General features: G+C 41.1%; 1 protein-coding gene across 9 annotated transcripts in view; it reads right to left on the reverse strand.

Annotated features, from left to right (window-relative positions):
- The window catches only part of ADGRB1 (adhesion G protein-coupled receptor B1), a 4,264,735-nt gene that overhangs the window by 492,838 nt on the left and 3,752,162 nt on the right, over positions 1-19,735 (reverse strand). For all 9 annotated transcript variants that reach the window (XM_044067288.1, XM_044067286.1, XM_044067290.1 and 6 more), the window contains one exon: positions 4,624-4,690. In XM_044067288.1, coding sequence (XP_043923223.1) covers positions 4,624-4,690 — 67 coding nt within the window. The remainder of the gene's footprint in view (positions 1-4,623; positions 4,691-19,735) is intronic.

The following is a 19,735-nucleotide window of genomic DNA, read 5'->3' on the forward strand; positions in this document are numbered from 1 at the left end:
TATATATATATATATATATATATATATATATATATATATATATATATATATAAAAATTCTTAAGGAGACCCAACTTGTGTACTTGATAAATTTACATTTCTTGGGATAAGTACAGTAACATGTTATGACTCTGTCATACATTAAATTATTATTACACGCTAAATAAATCAAGACTGAACAAGTATAATAGTAATTTTATCATATAGGCTGTCAGTAAAGTAAATCTATTCATCTCCTTGTTCTTTTCCACTTACAGAACCGATAAACACTCCCAATCAAAAATGGTACAATAAATTGAAATGAATATTTCAAAGGATGGGTATCCCTAGCTTCCCTGTTTAGTTGCAATTGGTCCATCTATTCAAAATAGCTTGTATTTTCCCTGCATTAAACAATATATAATAACACAGACTTTTCAGAATGTTGTTACATTCAATACTATTGAAATTTAATGCATAATACTTTAAGAAAAATAAATCTTAATTAAATCAAATATTCTTTATGAATAAGCATTATTTATGAAGAACTGAGATTTTGTTCTAAGATCTCATTATACTATTCACCATGTGCTCTTCCTCTGTTTAATGTGTTTCTATATACCCTAGGAATTCCACATCATCATGAACATCTTTAGGTTAATGACCTTAAAGTGCTTTTTTAAGCCTTGCCATGATTCCCAATTGTATTGAACAGGGTTTGATACCACAGGTTTATATATGGAGTAAATATAACTTGATAATATAATTTAGGCATGAGTGGTCATGCATTTACATGCTTTCACTTTCCAACAGAGACATATGTGCTGCAACAAGGATACATTTTCAATTCCCCATCCATTGGTCCAATTTATGTTTGAACAAGTGCAGTGGAGTACTCTGCTTTACATGGATCAGAAGCCTGTTCCAGAAAAGGAGTAATCTCTGAGACACTTACCTATCCTTCCATTTATGTTACATAAAAGGTTTAGATCCCTGGGTTGGGTATTTCCCATACTACTTATTTTGCAAATGTGCAGAAGGTCCATCAAAGTAGGATCACAGGATGCTTTGTAGGCCAGGCACAGATTGCCACTCATCAGCCTGTAGGAGACGTAGTTTATTGATAGGGCTTTGTGCAGTCCCATGTAGGACAGGTTTTCTATACTAAATATTCTTTTTGTGAGGAACCTTTGTAAATGCTTCAACTGTTGCATATGCTTTATGAGGTACATACCAAAGGGGACAATGTACTCAATTTTGGGTTAATGAGGACAGAGTACAATGGAACAATGACATCTTTGTGGACTGAGTTGACATACCCTTGCTTATGAGCTGAAGAACATAGAATGATTTCCTTACTACTGTGGAAACATGATGGTCAAAGGCCAAGTTACTTCCCACAAATCTCTAATCACAAGGTTTACTCTCAGGGGTTTATTATCAATGTAGTAATTCCCCAGGGTGTCCATCTTACTGAAAGTTACTAGTATACATTTCTTGGCATTGGGATTTAGGGTATGGCTATTAGTTTGTGTCAGGCTTTCTTGGACAGTAGTTGTGTCTTTGCGGTATTCTATGACTGTGCCTAGTTTGCGATCACCTACAATGACGTTAGCCTTTATTTCAGAGGAGATGCCAAAAAAAAAAAAATGTGGCACCAACACTAAACCCTGAGGGACTCTGCTAGTGACTGACCTTTTTGGCGTTTATATCACGTTATCGAAAGATGAAAATAGCGAACACTATTTCATCAAACCTAAAATATCTAAACTACATAATTTCGAACATTCAGAACAGCAAATTTTTCCTTGGGGAAAAAATTTGCTATTCTGAAACACATACACACAACACAAGCACACCTAAAAAACATCAATACACACACATACACTTATAATCCTACAACTAACCCTACACTAAACTATACATACACTACCATCTATCCACTTACCTTAACCCAAACCCTAACCCTAAGGTCCGTCACTATCGCACGCTCACCTAACCCGCTCCCTAATCCTAACTCACTTAACCCGCCCCTAAACCTTATTCACCTAACCCGCGCCCTAACCCAAACTCACCTAACCCTACCAACGACACAATTGCACACTTACCTGAACCCGACCCATAAATCTCCACCACAGTGCTGAAAATAGCAAAGCCACAGAACCAGCCAACTGAATTTTTTCCCTAGGAAAGAATTTGGTGTTCTGCATCTTCTCTATTTTTAGCGTTCGATTAAAACGGGTCGATTTTAGAACATTCGAAGTTTTAAAACTGTAATGTTCTGATATAGACTCCCTTTTTGTATAGGTAGCAATCCAACATAAAAATACACATACATGTGTACATGCACATACATACACACATACACACACACACACACACACACACACACACACACACACACACACACAGTGAAAAGATGAAGCATATCCTGCCAATAGCATGCCAAACTGGATGAATTAAGCATATCAAACAAAACATCTACAGAAACGGAAGGTGACAACCATTTTTTTTTCTTCAGTGGGACAAGTTTCCTCTGCAAACCCTTGCTTACTTCTTGAGTCACACACACACGCACACACACATATCTGTATTTATATGTGTGTGTGTGCATTATCGTTCTCTATCTATCTATCTATCTATCTATCTATCTATCTATCTATCTATCTATCTATCTACGTGTGTGAAACCACAGCATAAATGATCATGACCTCAGATGATTGTCACAAACAGCCACCATTTCTTTACAGGAGATCATGATACAGTGGTGATTGGGAATTTACCCATTCCCATTATTGTACAATCTGGATGTTGGAATATATAAGTAGCAGGGGATTTGAGGGTGTGGGAGGGGGCAAATACTTCTTAGTAGGTGGTGTTTAGGCTTAATTTTTAATTAATTGTCGTTTGATCTATTTCAATTAGTTTATCAAGCACTCTGCTGTTTGATTTAGCACAGATTCATATACATACGTGTGTGTGTGTGTGTGTGTGTGTGTGTGTGTGTGTGTGTGTGTGTGTGTGTGTGTGTGTGTGTGTGTGTGTGTGTGTAGACATATATACTATTTCAAATAACATTTCCAAACTGGAAATGTATCTATCCATCTACAATCCCTTTTTCCCATTTTTTTCACATGGGGTTGAGTTGTCAATTCAACAGTGGCAATCATCTTGGCAACAAGGTTTACACAGCCAGCAGTTCATCCACCCCACAATTGCACACTCACATCTATGGCCAGTTTAGAGTGTCCAATCCAACTAATGCATGTCTTTGGCATATGGGAGGAAACCCATGCAAACACAGGAAGGTCATGCAGACTCTGCACAGAAGACACACAGATGAAAATCAAACCAGAGAACCTCTTACTTGCTCTAATGCTATCCGCTGCACCACGGTGCCTCCCCTATTGATCTCAAAAAATTTAAATACACAAAACTGAAAAACAAAGTAAAAACTTTAAAATCTATTTAATGTAGGGGCAAGCCCTCTTCACTCCATACATCCTGCAACTTAAATATACCAGTTTTAAGATTACACAACCACAGGGAAAAGGGTAAATTACCACTGTCTTCTGTACCACAACCTCACACTCAGATGCTGGCAGAGCCTCTTTAGTCGGCAAAACTAAAATTTCGTATTCAGAACATTGGAATTAATGACCTGCAGCAATATCCACATACACATATGTATCTAAATATATACAACAGCATTATCTTTAAAAGATAGTCTACTTGTTAAGAAGATCTCAAAACCTAACATGATTTCTCTGCCTGTAAGATTCTTCTCATTTTTTGCACTAAAATCAGAAGTAAGACCTGCAACAATGGCAATGATAAGTTAGCAACTGATGCCTTACTTCCATTTCAGTTGAGAAAGTCTCAATATATTCATCAGTGCAAGGTTACAAGATTTGCTGATATGCAAGTGGTAGCAGTATTACTGTGAAAATCCTGAGTGCAACTAATCATAATTCATGCAGACATTTCTTACATTTTAAGGGGCTTTTCACAAAACCTTTCATTCAAAGTAACCTGGACCAAAGGAAAAGCACTTGGAGTAATTTGAGGAGACTTTGCCAAATACATGATTTCATTATTGCTAGTATTTCCCTTTGAAGAATACCACAAAGAAAGTTAAAAGTGTAGCAAGTGACTGTGTGTTCTGCTCTAAAGATTTCTCCAGGTTGCAAGCAAAATTATGTTTAATTTTCAGATTTTGTTCCACCTGTTAGTCAAGTTATACTGTGTCTTTCTTGATCGGAAATGAAATTAAAAAAATCCCCACTTTATGTATTTGGCAACACTATAATTGTCAGTTTTTAAGTCTATGATCCTCCTGCTCTGTACATTATAACTTGCTATATGTAAATCTGATAGGACAATGAGAAGGTTCGGATCAGTCATGCAAGTTCAGACCTTGACATTCAGTCATTACTGTACTCCCAAGTCTAAATTATTGGAGTAAAACTTATATTAAATAGTGTAAGCCATCTGTGCAGTGCTCTGTTGCCAAAGCTAACAAAATGCTTGCCTCCCCAAATACAAAGCTTTGAGGTAATGATTTCGTCTGGCAGCCCAGAGGAACATTCAGAAAAATTACAGGCATTTTACACTTTCAAATAGGATTAAATTTGAATAGAAATACCAAAACCACAGCAGCAGCAGGTCCCACAAAGGCATACAGAAGGCCTCCCTCTAACGAGAGCCAGCAGCTGAAAAAAAAAGATGGAAAACTGGTTATAAAACACTGCTATATACAAGCATAAAAAATCAGTAACAGGCTCATGCAAATGTTTGATAAACCTAATAATTTTTTATTTATTCTTTCTCTGCACAGTACTGATTTTTGTTGCTCCATGACAACTGCTGGTCAGTACCCCTTCCTTAATATCTGAACTCCCTTGTCTGGTTTATCTTCCTTTGGGCTAGGTGATTTCCAGCACCTTTTGCTGAAGAAAATGTTTAGGAAGAGACTAGATGGATATAAAAGCATCCCAATCACAGTGTCACATATGCTGCCACAGCCTCCTTCTCTTCAAGCCCTACTTCCTTCTGAGATGCTGGGCAATATCACAAGATGCACATATAAGGGTGTCTTGAGGGAAACATCACCACCTGGGTGGTAACAGATCTCTCATTCTGCACACCCTTGATTTAATGTGGCAGTCATCTCAGATCATGGTCCTAGTATCACTACCTGAGCTCATGATCTAAGTGCCTTCCCTAATACGTCCCTTCTCCCAACCCTCTTGGAAGCAGAAAGCAGACAATGCCTAATTACTTATTTCCTCCACCATTATTGGCTTTCCTATTACTGGGGTCACTAATCAAGTCCATATTATCTGTGTCACATTCAGGGTTTAACCTCTCTTTGGTACACAGCCAAAGAATGACTTTGTTTGCCTTAAATGTCTTAAACCTCCTATAATAATAGAGGCTTATGAGGTATATGCAAATGAACCCTTAAGGACATCAAGTGTTTCAACTATATGACTTCTGAATGTCCATGACTTTTTATTTTTAAGTCTTTGTGGATAACCTCAGGCCAATAAAGCCAAACTCCACTAGCTGTGGACATGCATGTTTTGTCCTTCTTATGACCTCATCAGCACAGAATAAGTGGACTATTTAGCTATACTTTATGAACACAGGGTCTTTACACCCAACTGATGCTGATAGCCTTAAAGGTGCCTGCAAAATATCCCAACTAACATCCAAACCAAAGAGTAAAAGGGTCACAATGGCAAACCAATTAGTAAAATCTACAAGAAAAACCTAGGCAAGCTAGAGTTTTCACTGTGTGATACCTTAAAACTCTTCTAATAGAGGCCCATAGGATACATGCAAATGATCCCTTAAGGACATCAAGTGTTTCAGCTATATGGCTTCTGAATGTCCATGACTTTTCAGTTTTTGAGTTGGGATATTTTATAGTTACCTTAATGTTTATGGGCATCAGCTGGATGTAAAGACGCTGTATTTCTAAATTACAGCCAACAGTTTACTTATGCTGTGCTGACTAGGTCATACGAAGACTGAAACATGCATATCCACAGCTAGTGGGGTTTGGCTTTATTGGCCTGAATGTATCCACAAATAAATATATTTAGGATAAAAAGCCAAAGAACTTAAATAATGAAAAGTAAGAAATCCCTGTCTCTACTAGAAAGACCACGCTGAAACACGAAACATGCCAGCAAGGAGCTTAAGGGCACTATTACAAAATGCAAAGTAGATTATGAACTTAAGGCTGCTGCAGAAACCAAAGGAAACTGCAAAGAATATTTCAGTTATTTTGGGATATTAAGGAATAATGTCCAACAGTGCACTAAGCTCGTCTATAGCAATACAGAGTACTTGTGTAAATACTTGTGTAAAATCTTACCATAACCATTGATATCCTTCTCTTTCATGTTGCAGTGTTCATATGATGAGGGATTCCCTGCCTAGGTGACCTGAACGTCAGGCTAGTATACCAGAGACTTAAACTACTGTTAGGTATGTTCGGCGTTGCACATAGAACATTCGAAGTTGGCCATAAAAGTGACATCTGCAGGTACCATCCTCAGAACTGAATGCCCCAGTCAGAACACCAGTCCAAAGATAAGAGACAATTAAGTAATATCCAAAGAAAAGCATAAATCAAGGGGGAACGAGGATGGGATAGAATACTGCAACATGGAAGAGAAGGACATCTATTGTTACGGTAAGAGTTTACACAACTATTCTATGTCCTTCTAGTCCCATGTTGCAGTATTGATAACATGTGAGCGAATACCATAGCTCATGAGTGGGAAAGGGGGGTAAGAGCACATGAAGCCTTAGACCTTTAGGTTCCCTGGTGTTGCTCCCCACCCCAGATCAGAAGCATGTTGAAATGGATGAGGTGGTTGAAGGGGGAGTCCTGGATTCTCAGAAATTTGTTGAATCCACCAAAACAATTCCTTCTTTAGGCAGGGTAGACATGGAAGGACAAACTCTAGAGGATGAGCATTGTGGGACCAGAGTGTTTTCAGATACCACTGGAACCTTCGCATGTGGATTCTATCTAGAGGCAACATTGGTATAACCAAAGCCATGAATCCTAGAATCCTGAGGAATTCCCTGGCAGTCAGAAAGGACAGAGGATGCAACTGTTGGAAGTAAGTTTGCAGTGATTGCATCTTTTGCAAAGGCAGAAATGCCATCATAACATCTGTCCTTATCCTGAAACCTAGGAAAACCTGGTCCTGAGAAGGGGAAAGGGAAGACTTGCTGTAGCTGATGGTGAATCCCAGGCTGAGGAGCAAAGAGATGGTGGTTCGAAGGTTCTGTTGGAAAGTGTCTGGATGTTCTGCTTGAATGAGCAGGTCATCCAGGTAAGGGTAGATGAGAATTCCCTGGAATCTGCAAAAGGCAATGACAGGAGCCAAACACTTTGCGAATACCCTTGGAGCCATAGTGAGTTCAATGGGAAAATCACAGAACTGAAACTGAGAGGAAGATACAGAAAAACGTAAGAATTTCCTAAACAGAGAGTGGATGGGGATGTGCAGGTATGCATCCCTGATGTCTAAGGAAATCAGGTAAGCCTGAGGGAGCAAGAGTGGAAACAGGGTTTGCAGGGTGAGCATGCTGAAGGTGGGGACTTGAAGGAACAGATTGAAGTGGGAAAAGTTTAAAATTGGTTTCTCATGACCATCTTTCCTGGGGAACTAAAAACATTCTGGAATAGAACTTTTCCTCTTTCCAAGGAGGTAGCCCCTTGTATGGACTCTTGTGATAGCAAGTCTTGAATGACCTCAGGGAAAAGGTGAAGCTGGTCCCTTGGGGGTTGTGGGATCCCATGAAGGAAGGAGTGGTTTTCCAAGTCATGAAGTATCCTTTTCTGACAATAGACAGGGCCCATTTGTCTGTGGCAATGTTTGTCCATTTGGAAAGGAAATGAGAAATGCACTGGGAAAGAGGGATTTCTGAGAGAGTGGCCAGGTAGTCACAGACTACCTGGCTTCTCTGGAAAGGGGGCTTTTTGAGCAGATGATGGTTGAGACCAAGGAGCAGTCTACCCATGTGTGCCCTTCTTGTGTTGCTGGGAAGGAGCATAGGTCTTTTTTTTGACAAAATTAGGCTTATAAGGGTAGCTCCTACAGTATTTAGAAACTGAGGAAACAAAAATATGTTTATGTTCCTGATGTTCTTTTCCTTTCTCTTTAAGGGATTTGAACAGGCTTGCAGCATTAGTACCAAACAGGGTGGTATTGTCCAGTGGTGCATCCATAACTTTTGTCTTGAAATCCTCAGGCAAAGGCTGCAGATTCAACCAGGAATACCTCCTGAGGACAGAACCTGATGCTGCTGATCTTGCAGACACCTCAGCTGCATCATAACTGCGCTTTATGGAATGTCTAGTAACCTGGAAGGAAACTGCCAAGAGGGAAGAGAGCTGAGATTTGGCTGCAGAATCTGGGAGATCTGTCAGCAATTAAGAGGTCTGTGGAAGTAACGTATTTCATACTTAGACATGTGTGTCTGATAATGGCTCTAGAAGCCACAGTAGAAGAGGTGTAGACCTTTTTTCCCCAATTCTCTCCATTATTTTACTGTCCTTATCTGAGAGCAGGAGTTTGGTGGAAGGCAGTAATTAAAAGGGTTTATCAGCAGAGAGAGAGAGAGAGAGATCACAGCTGGGTCTGCAAGAGGGGCATTTGTACAGATAGCTACTGTCTTCAGGAACTGTATAGAACTTGTCTGGTCTTTTGGGAGCAGGAGGTTGTGAGTCAGGGTTTTGGATGCTGGAAGAAAGGCATCTTGAAATGCTGGCAAAATAGGTGGGACAGCTTAATTGGCAGTAGAATATATTTGTAACAAGTCATAGTACCTCTTTTGTACTTCCAAAACCTGGAAGCTTTCTCACTTGAAAGATTCTCTCATTCTGGAGATAGTTTCTCCAAATGTAACATCCTCTTCAGGAGAGTCTCCACCATTGAAATCAACTTCAGGGGAGGCATAACCTACAGGAGAGTCTATTTGAGAAGAGTAGGCCAGGGACGCATCTGAAGATGACTCATCTTCTTCAGAGGACTTTTGTTCAGCAGAAGTACTAATGGGTGGAGGGCAAATAAGAGATTTTGGAATAGGAGGTTGTAAACTGGAAGGCCTAAGTGCCAGCCAGAAAGGCATTTGAGATTCCATGAGGAAAAAGCTTGTCAATCCGGGAAGAGTTCCTCTACGGAAGACGCATGTTTTTCTTTGTATTTCCTCTTGAAAAGAAGGCCTACACTAGGCTGTGATGGGAAGGCTGACACAGGCCTAGGCTCTGGACCCAGTGTTGGCAAAACCTCAATGGAAAGGGAAGGAGAGGTATTATGAGAAACGTCTGAAGGACAGACCCGGGGTTCCCCCTTACTGTCCATAGCAGACATCTGCGATACTTCTGTGTACATGCTGAAGGAACCCTCCCTAGCAGCTTCTAAATCAATATATGCTTAAGGAGGAGGACCAGACACCGTACATATCTCTGGGCCTTCACTGGCCTCGAGAGCGAAGTCTGGGATGTCAGGCGCAGCCAAAAATTTCACCTTTTTTTTAGTGCTCACCCAATGGACCTGGATTACCTTCCATACTTAGTATTAGTTGCTTTAGTCTCTGTTTTTCAAGATATATGTTAAGGGTAGACAGATGACTGTAAAGTGTTTTAGGAACGAATGCCTGACAAATGGCAACAGGACTGGTAGTTGTGATCGGAACCCAGACAGAAAAGACACTGGTTGTGCTTGTCTTTGTGTGGAATCTGTCTTCCACAGTGGCACTTGTCCTTCATGGATGACATTAACCTCTTACAAGCATGCAGTAGCAAACATACTTCTCTGTTATCAGATCCATCATTGAATATAATGCCCCATTTTGCATGTACAAATCCAAGCATATCTCTCAAATGGAAAAGCTCAAACAATTTCAAACTAATAAAATTAAAGGCCTTAAATATTTTGGCTATCCCAACAGCTTAGCCTGACTCTTCTTATATTCAGTACCCTACCATCCAATCTGTGGTGACTTTTGTCTTAATTGTTGAGCCATGAAAGACTCAGTCTTATTTGACTTCCTATTTCTTTCCAAACCAGTGACGCTACAAGTATCAATACTAGGGTCCCAAATTTACACCAACAAATTAGCAAGACATGTTGTAGGGATAGCTTCCTACCTCAGTGTACACCCAGGGTATTTACTATTTTATCACTACAGTAAACAAAAGTAGTACTTTGGCTCTAGGGCTAGTCTTGATAATTGAATTGCTAAGCACAAAATTTACACTTGGGTTATCATGTACGACTGTGCTCAATTTGGGAGGTAAACACTATTTAGTGCTTGTAAAGGGCAGCAAGAATGTTTAAGTGCATCTACTTAAACGTGCATATGGCTAAGCATCCTATGGTTCCTGTGATGGCCTGCTTAGAGTTGTTCCTATATTCCTAAATGGGATTTAAATTACAAAAAGAAAACTCTTGTGTAATTAAATACTATGTCCTAGGATTCACAACCTCAAGTTGCTTGACAGATAAATGAAGGTCTGAGAAATAAAATAAAAAGATTTAAACTGCACTACTCAAAGGAAAACACAAGATGAGTAAAACTACACAATACAGAAATTAATGTTTGATTTTGCAGTGGGGCAAATTCCCCTGCACACACTATACTGCCTTTACTTACACATTTTATTTTGTAGCCATAAATCAGTGGACACTGTGCAAGGACTACCTACACAGAAAGATGATCCTACTACAATACTATTTCTAATCACAAATTACACAAAACAAAACTCCATTTGGAAATAAGTACACAATACAACATAAAAACATACAACTGCAACATACAGCTGCTCAATGATAATTCAAAACAATGCATAAAATATGCCATTCATATAAAGTATCATTTGAGTTGGCAGTCTTCATTGATAACAGACAGAAATTCAACCGCCACATAAAATAGACAATAAAGAGAACTCACCAGAAAGTATGGACCCTCTACAAGATTAAATCATATTAACAAATAAAGCTAGAATAATCATAGCATCTTCTTTCCTTCTCTCTCCCCGGGATTCATAAAGCTTATGCCAGGTGCAGGCGTAGCGTCGGCGTTCTAACACCAAATATGGCCGCCGAGCGATCCAGGTACGAGCTGCTCCCACGTGATAGCGTACGCTATGCCCACACAACTCCCGGGCTCTGTATGCTAATTACCCCATGTGCAGCAGTGTAGCATGCAAACGAAGGTATGTAGCGATCCAGGAAGTGGTGCAGGCATAGTGTAAGCATGCAGAAATGTAAACCGTAGAAAACGGTTTACATTTTTCAAACATAAAATCGGAGCCATGACAGCCGAACAAACACATGTATGATATTGTTAATATATGTCAATGGCTATATATATATATATATATATATATATATATATATATATATATATATAGCCATTGGCATAAAAAAATGTACAAAATATAAAATTAACATTTAATATATATAGTCGCACTATTGCGATGTGGAAGTGCAGGGCAGCAGTGTGCAAAGGAGATCGCAAGGAAAATATAAAAATATAGAATAAAACTGCAATGTAACACATATCAAGATTTCCCCATAATAGTCAATGGCAGGCATGCTACACCATACTATGGTGCAAGGGTTGCTAAGGGGCTGTGACAGTGTTATGCGCTGTAGCTAGGAATTAGTAGGCAATGCCATGCAAATGAGAGGAGTAATAGTGAATCACAGATTCCCTGCTGGTGTAAGGATGCACCTCACAGCGTAGTGTTATAACACCGAGGTGTGCCCTTGAGATAAAGATGACATCAAGAGAAGGGTGTGTTGCAACTGCTGTAAGCACATTGGAGCATTGCTAAACTGGTTTGCCCATAGCTAGGCAAAGCTGCAGGATAGGGGTGTGCTGAACTGGCCATAGCTATGCTTAGCTGGGAGTACACAAGGTAACCGAGTATGCATGTGAACGGAGATGAAAACGTGCGTAAAACACGTATATATATATATATATATATATATATGTGTGTATATGTATATTCCACGGTGGTACAGCGCTAGCATTGTTACCTCACAGCAAGAGGTTTTCCTGTTTGATTCTCGGCGGAGTGCCATCTGTGTGGAGTCTGCATGTCTTCCCCACAGTCGAGTGGCCTCCAAAAGACATGCATGAATGGGCATGCCTTCGCTGAAGGCTGGGCATTGGGCTGGCAACTCGGCACCATAAAAATCTACTGCCAATCATTAGCAGACCGGAGTTCTGCTGTTGCGACCCCTAACCCGGAAAAGCTGAAAAAACAATATATATATATATATATATATATATATATATATATATATATATATATATATATATATATACACATGCATACATGTGTGTAGGCAGCATCTGAAGTGTTCATATTTGAGTATAACTTGGACCATAGCAATCACACATTCTGCCCTTCCCAAACAATATGAACATAACATAAGAAGAGTATATGGCAATGAACTATTACAAATATGTTCTATGAACACAGTCACCAACACAACTGCAATGACTGCAAATATCCATGACAGAGATACACAGCTTTCGTTTTGCAAAACTGTATTACATTCTGAGGTATTGCCAAAAGGATTCAAGGACTAATAGTACTTGCATGCTATACAGGAAATTACATCAATACATACTGTCATACCATAACCAATTATTCAACTACTGTACAACATCTGCTGAAACCTTAACACACCTGGACACAGACACACTAACATGGCCCTATGTGAAATAGTTGCTGCTATACAACTGAACAGCTGCTGATGTAACAGGGTTTGTATGAACTAATCCTGTTTCAGAGGGTTGAAAGGTTTGTACACCAGAAGTGTTACCAAGTGCTGATTATCAGCACAGTATGATACACAGTAACACCAAACTAAATATGTCTGGTAAGCACACTGTAAACCCCCTAACATTATATGCATAGCTATGCAGCCTTGAGCTGGTAAAACAACCTGGCCAGACTGAAACATATGCAGAAGTATTAGGTACAGACAAACCCTGCACAAGTAGCATGGGTATTTTGCACAGTTGATGTAGGCCTAGGTACAGTCCACCAATCGAAGGTTATCTGGTGGTCTACCATACTATGTCATACCACATATGGATGTGTTTGGTAGTCTGGGGACAAGGTGGTGGATGTATATGAGGATATAACCTAGAATGCAGCATTTGCCACTGTCACCTGTACCTGACTCATCTGTGATGAGTTATATTGGAGTAGTGGTCTTTACATGCGAGTAGCCTTTATGAATATGTGGACACCACCACCTGGAATTGTCCATGCCACTGTTATGGCCCACATGTCTGGATCTGAGTTATATGGTGGTAGTGCAATTGTGCACTACAGAGCCTTCAGCCAGGTGTTCCTCGCACAGATGTCAGTATTCCCCATTGTAGGTTCTACATTGAGCAAATAGATTACTAAAGCCACACATCTTGCACTGGTTAGCATAAGCATCCAATGCAATTGTCTTGTATGTGTCAGGGTGTTACTTCTGTGTGTAGGACATTTGCCTAGGAATGCGGCTATATGGGTAAATGTGACCTAGGTATTATCCACACACACTTGAAACATGGATGCATGTGCTCTGTGTCAAAGGCTTGTTGTTAGTTATGACAGCCCGGAATGATAGAAACTGGACAACCTCATAATAACAGCAGGACATTGGCTCATTGTTTTTGGTCTAGCAGTTGCCACTCATACCATGACATCACTGGGAGTGGCAGTAATGTGCTTGGTAGCAAATGCCTCATATAAGGTGATGGACAGCAGCAGAAATTGTGTATATAACCAATATGAGATATACTTAGGGTAGCAGTCCTGGTAATTATGACAACTACTAATACAGCCGGGAGAGGTCATCTTTACACCTGCACCTCAGTACCATTACACAATGTGGCTTACACATTATGCTTGCACATGCCACTGTCCACAACCTGCTATCAATGTATGCCTTTCAGGGCAGCAAGGTCTGTGACACATGCTGTAGGTAGCATCTGCCTGTGTGTCCCAGTTAACCTATTGTCTGTCATGTCCACACATGCCTGATTGTGTATACTTAACATATATATGTCAGTACTTCATGTACATGTATGCATGTGTATCACACAGCACAGACAAAGATATATCATTTACAGGCCACATACAGGTATCAGGTAGTAAACCAGTATTTGTTTGTGTCTTTTGGCTTTTCCCGGTTAGGGGTCGCCACAGCGGAACTCCGGTCTGATAATGATTGGTAGTGGATTTTTACATACCGGGTTACCAGCCCTGATGCACAACCTTCAATGAAGGCACACCCCATTCACGTATGCCTCCACACACAAGACGCTCTAGCTGAAAATCGAACGGGACAACGTCTTGCTATGAGGTGACAACACTACCGCAGCACCACAGGTAGTAAACCAGTATGATGTGCATATATACTGACAGGTAAAATGTACATAGTTATAAACCTGTGTGTTTACAATTGGAGTCCATTACAACACGTTCTGTACATGTAAGTGTATGAGCATGCACACTGTGGCATTCTGTGGTTAGAATCAGAATGCATCCCAAACAGTCCTGTGCTACTAAGTGTATGAGCGTACCCACTGCCACCTTGTGTAATTTGAGTCAGTGCATCCAACAAGTCCTTTGTTACTAAGTGTATGAGCATGCCCAGTATAACCTTGTGTAGTTGTAGTCATAGTGCATCCCAAATGGCCCTGTGCTACTAAGTGTATGAGCATGCCCACTGTAACCCTGTATAGTGATAGTAGTTGTCCATTCCACAGATGGGCATACTCCAGTTCAGGTTCCTGTTGTGCAACAACTATACCTCTCAGGCCTACCTATGTACTACCTGCAGATGATGTGTCTTGTTTGTGCATACAGGTTGTAATGGACACCTACTTTAAACACACAGGTTTACAGCTATGTACTTTGTGACTGTCAGTTTCCCTGTTGTTGTCCTCAAGCTTAGATGGGCATTCTGACTGCCTTAGAATGTGTAATCTCTGTGGTGCGTCTCATAACCGCGTAGTACTGTAATAGTGATTTGTAGATAGGCAGGAGTTATGATCCCAACACTGGCAACCGTGTGTGTGTGTTTGTGTGTATGACAGCAAATGGCTGAGTGTGTGTGTGTGTCAGCAAATGCCTGCATGTGTGTGTCAACAAATGCCTGAGTGTGTGCATGTGTCAGCAAGTGGTTGTGTGTATTTGTTTCTGCATCCTGTCATGACAGCAGGTTTTGCAGCATTCCAAAGAGATACCACCTTTTGCACTGGCCTTTATCCTTGTCAACTGCTAAACCTCTCTCTCCCCCCCTCCCCATGGCAAGTAATCAGTCCTGTGATGTCACCCAGCTCAGAAGTGGAATCAGAGTAAGTGTAATTGCATGTGTTCTGTGGCACATACCCCAACTGCATACCACTGTACTAGTTACCTTTACATAGGCAAGACGTGTCTGCACAATACTGGCAAGTGTGTGCATGTTTGTGTGTGTGACTACCCCGTAGCCAGGCATACACATGTGTAATGTCTTTTAGCACACCATGGTAGCCATCTGTGGTGAGTGGTGTCTACAAGTATTACATAGTTAGGAATAGTAAAGAATACACAGTCAAGCATGACTACAGTTGGGTATGTTATTTTCCTGTGCCACTGTCGAGCAGTGACACAGAAGTGGTCGCCGGGGTGAAAGTCCATACCCATCATTCCCCCACACAAACTCCATAATCCCCAGGGTAGATTACATTAGCCATCATTCCTCACCCCAAACTCCACATACACAACAACCATCCCTTCTCTGGTGAACTGATTAAGATTTAAATGTTATAACACAAGAGATACCTCTGTTTTGTGTACACGTCAGTTCCTTTGGAACCCTTCTGTGTCACAAAGGGTGTTCAGACATGTGTATATGTATATATGGCTTTAGCTGTGTCTGTGTCTGTGTATATATATTTATATATATATATATATATATATATATATATATATATATATATATATATATATATATATATATATATATATATATATATATATATATATATATATATATATATATATATATATATATATGTGTGTGTGTGTGTGTGTGTGTACACATCCCGTATGTGTATATATATATTTATATATATATATATATATATATATATATATATATATATATATATATATATATATATACACACACACACACATATATAGTTATGACAGTTGTACAGATGTAGACTTGTCTGTTGTTTCACAGAGTGCAGTATATTCAAGGGTACTGTACATATGTACACAAAGTGACTGTCCCATTTGTTTTCAGTACTATGGAATACCTGTAGTAAGATGTGCATTATAAACTCCATGCAACATGTATACAACCCAGATGGCTTAGTGGTACGTCCAGCGACCTCAGTGTGCATGGTCCAGGGTTCAAGACCTGCAAGCCTTCTTGATGCTGTCAATTAGGACTGAATAAGACAATTTTAAGCAGTTGTAAGTGTGTGTAAATGAGTTTTTGTGACAGTATGCAGCGGGTACACACAGGTAACAGACATGTACAACTCGCAGTACACTTGAAATGCCGTCCTTTGGCAATCCTGCTGATGTCACCCACCTAGAAATACACCTCTGGGACTACTGCAACCCAATATTTTCTGTAGCGCGTGCTGTGACTGCATATTGCTGTAGTGTGATAAACAAGTTAGATAGGGGTTCTATTCCAAATCAGGCCATCTGTGTGTGTCTGTCTGCCTGAAAATGTAACAATGCTTTTTAGAGTATGCACGCTCTTTACAACTCACATACTCACCTTTGGCAATCCTGCTGATGTCACTCACCTAGAAATACACCTCTGGGACTGCTATAACCCAATATTCTCCATAGCGCATGCTGTAACTGCATATTGCTGTAGTGTGATAATCTAGTTAGGTAGGGGTTCAATTCCAAAACAAGCTAACTGTGTGTGTGTGTCTGTCTATTTGCCTGAAAAAGTAACAATGCTTTTTAGAGTATGCACACTCTTTACAATTCACATAACCACCTTTGGCAATCCTGCTGATGTCACCCACCTAGAAATACACCTCTGGGACTTCTGTAACCCAGTAATCTCCATAGCGTGTGCTGTAACTGCGTAATGCTGTAGTGTAATAAACTATTTAGGTAGGGGTTTTATTCCAAGACAGGCTGTGTGTGTGTGTGTGTGTGTGTGTGTGTGTGTGTGTGTGTGTGTGTGTGTGTGCCTGAGAAGGAAACAATGCTTTGTAGAGTAGGCACACTCTTTATAATTCAAATAACCAACTTTGGCAATCTTGCTGATGTCACCCTCCTCGTAATACACCTCTGGGACTGCTGTAACCCAGTAATCTCTGTAGCGCGTGCTGTGACTGCATAATGCTGCAGTGTGATAAACTAGTTAGGTAGGGGTTCTATTCCAAGACATGGCAGGTGTGTGTGTTTGACAGTCAGAGCCTGTGTGGAGGTGGCTGTGAGTGTCTTACCACTGGACATGTTGGGGAGCGGATTTTGTAGTTTTCCTATATGGTGTCCATATTATGTCACAATGTCCACCTCATGAGGAGTACAAATGTCAATTAGCCAAGGGACTGTGTTGGCAAGCCATAACATCTGGCAAAAGGCCTGGTGAACACAGTATGCAACCCTACTATTACCCAGAATATGTTCTGAACCCATGTGTCATACACAAACACACTTGCCTATAATATCCTGCTATGTTGCTAGTGCCCTGCACATTGATTACAGATAGCAGGCATGGTGTGATTGCAGTGGGCTGCAGAGGGCATGGCACCCTGCCCAGCAGTACAACAGGCACATGATTGCGGACAATGTGCCTTCACTATGTTCCCCACTGGATGACTGCAACATATGTGGTGCCATCAAATGTGATCCTCAGAGGCCATACAATGCCTTACACACGTGCCCTGTATGGACAGATGCCACTGACACCAGAGAATACCTGTATCATGCTATCAATGCAGGTGCAGGGTCAACCTGCTGTCTATAAACAGGTCCTGCCACACCAGGCCAGTATTGGCATATCTGGTGATAACAGTCTGTGTACACAACATGTGCCAGCCAAACCAGGTACACTTGTACATGTCACTGTACATTATTGTGGGACGTGCACATCCCAGGCAATGTACATGTCAAGGACGATCAAACACAGACATGGCATGCATTGCAAAGCAATGGCCATACACAATGGTAACCAGGATGAAAGGACAGTTCATACAATACCCATCTGTGTGGGACATTGCAGACACTACACCCCTGAATCACACTGCACACCATTGTCAGGTGGCGTGATGCCAAGGATTACCTCTCACCCAGCCTTGTACAGCCATCTTGCACAGCCAACCACCACATAACCATGAAGCAATGCACACATGCATGACAGTACTGGCACCTTGTGTCTGCATGTGGGGTATGATGCTCCCAACCACAGTCACACCCAGTATAACTCCCATTGGCATACTGACTGATGTCAGACACGTTCACATGCCCTAGCCCATAGAACCTCCGGATAGCCACTGTGGTGCATGTCGTACCTGTGCATTACTGCAGTGTGGCAAACAAAGTAGTTAGGAAGTGTAATTGTGGGCCTAGCAAAGTGTGGCAATGTGTCTGAGTCCCTTAGAGTGTGGTTTTGTTGACAATGATATCCGTTCATGTGGACAGCCATGTGTGCTACATCTAATGTATGTCTACTATAGCTCTGTTGCGGATGTCGCTCACCAGCACACATATATGTTCTTACAGCACACTGACATGTCAGCTTTGTGGCACATGGAGTAGCTGCATACACTTTTAATAGTAATGGCTAGTCAGTCAGGGATTTGAACCCCTGTACTGGTAGGTGTGTGACAGACAATGCTTAAGTTTTAGTCTCCAAACCCTTCTCTGATGTACTTTGCCTCTGTCTGTCCCTCCCCCACACTCTCTTGTGGATGTGGAGTTGTACACCTGCTCAGTAGCAGCGTGTGTTTTGTAAGTGATGGTCATGATCAGGTGACGGCCTCTGCACCTATTGCAGACCTCCGCTAGCTGATTGCATGTGGAACAGCTGTGGTGATGTTCCCATAGCCAATCACATGGAAACACAGTACAATATCTAGGAGCATCAAGTTGGTGTTTGCCCATGACAGTCGCTGTGAGTGGAACATAGATCTGGTATTTGGTAAACGGCATCACAGATGATATGAGGGCAGATAGGCCAGCTCGAGTGTCACATTTAGAGGGTGAGCCTGTCCCTCCTAGACAGCCCCCAGCACAGCATCCTTTGCGGCTGTTTTGGTGCAGTAGTGGCTTGCCCATGGCTGGGGACCGGCGTCCCACTGTTTCCATCTAGGGGTTCATGGGCTTGTGACTGTCGAACACCCCTCCTCGTCCAAGGTGTATCCCCCCACGTGTCATATACTGACCCTGTATGCTGTCTTGTCTATCATCCTACCCAACCTATCCTCCACGAGCATACCTACTCTCCTTCCCTCACATCCGACTCTCACCCTATGGAAACAAAAGGCCAATCAGTTCCTAGAACAACATTTGCCCCATACATAGCTGTCCATTTCATACACGTGTCCACTGGACACATGTAACCTTTTTAATATGCATCACAACATACTCCAGTTTTCCTCACCCCTGTCTCTCAGGCACATGATCCTGGTATGCACATGACTCCTAAAGGTTCCAGGTACACGTGATGCAGATG

Source organism: Protopterus annectens, chromosome 3.part1, assembly GCF_019279795.1.
Source record: "Protopterus annectens isolate FY-2018-M chromosome 3.part1, PAN1.0, whole genome shotgun sequence".
Lineage (NCBI taxonomy): Eukaryota > Metazoa > Chordata > Ceratodontiformes > Protopteridae > Protopterus > Protopterus annectens.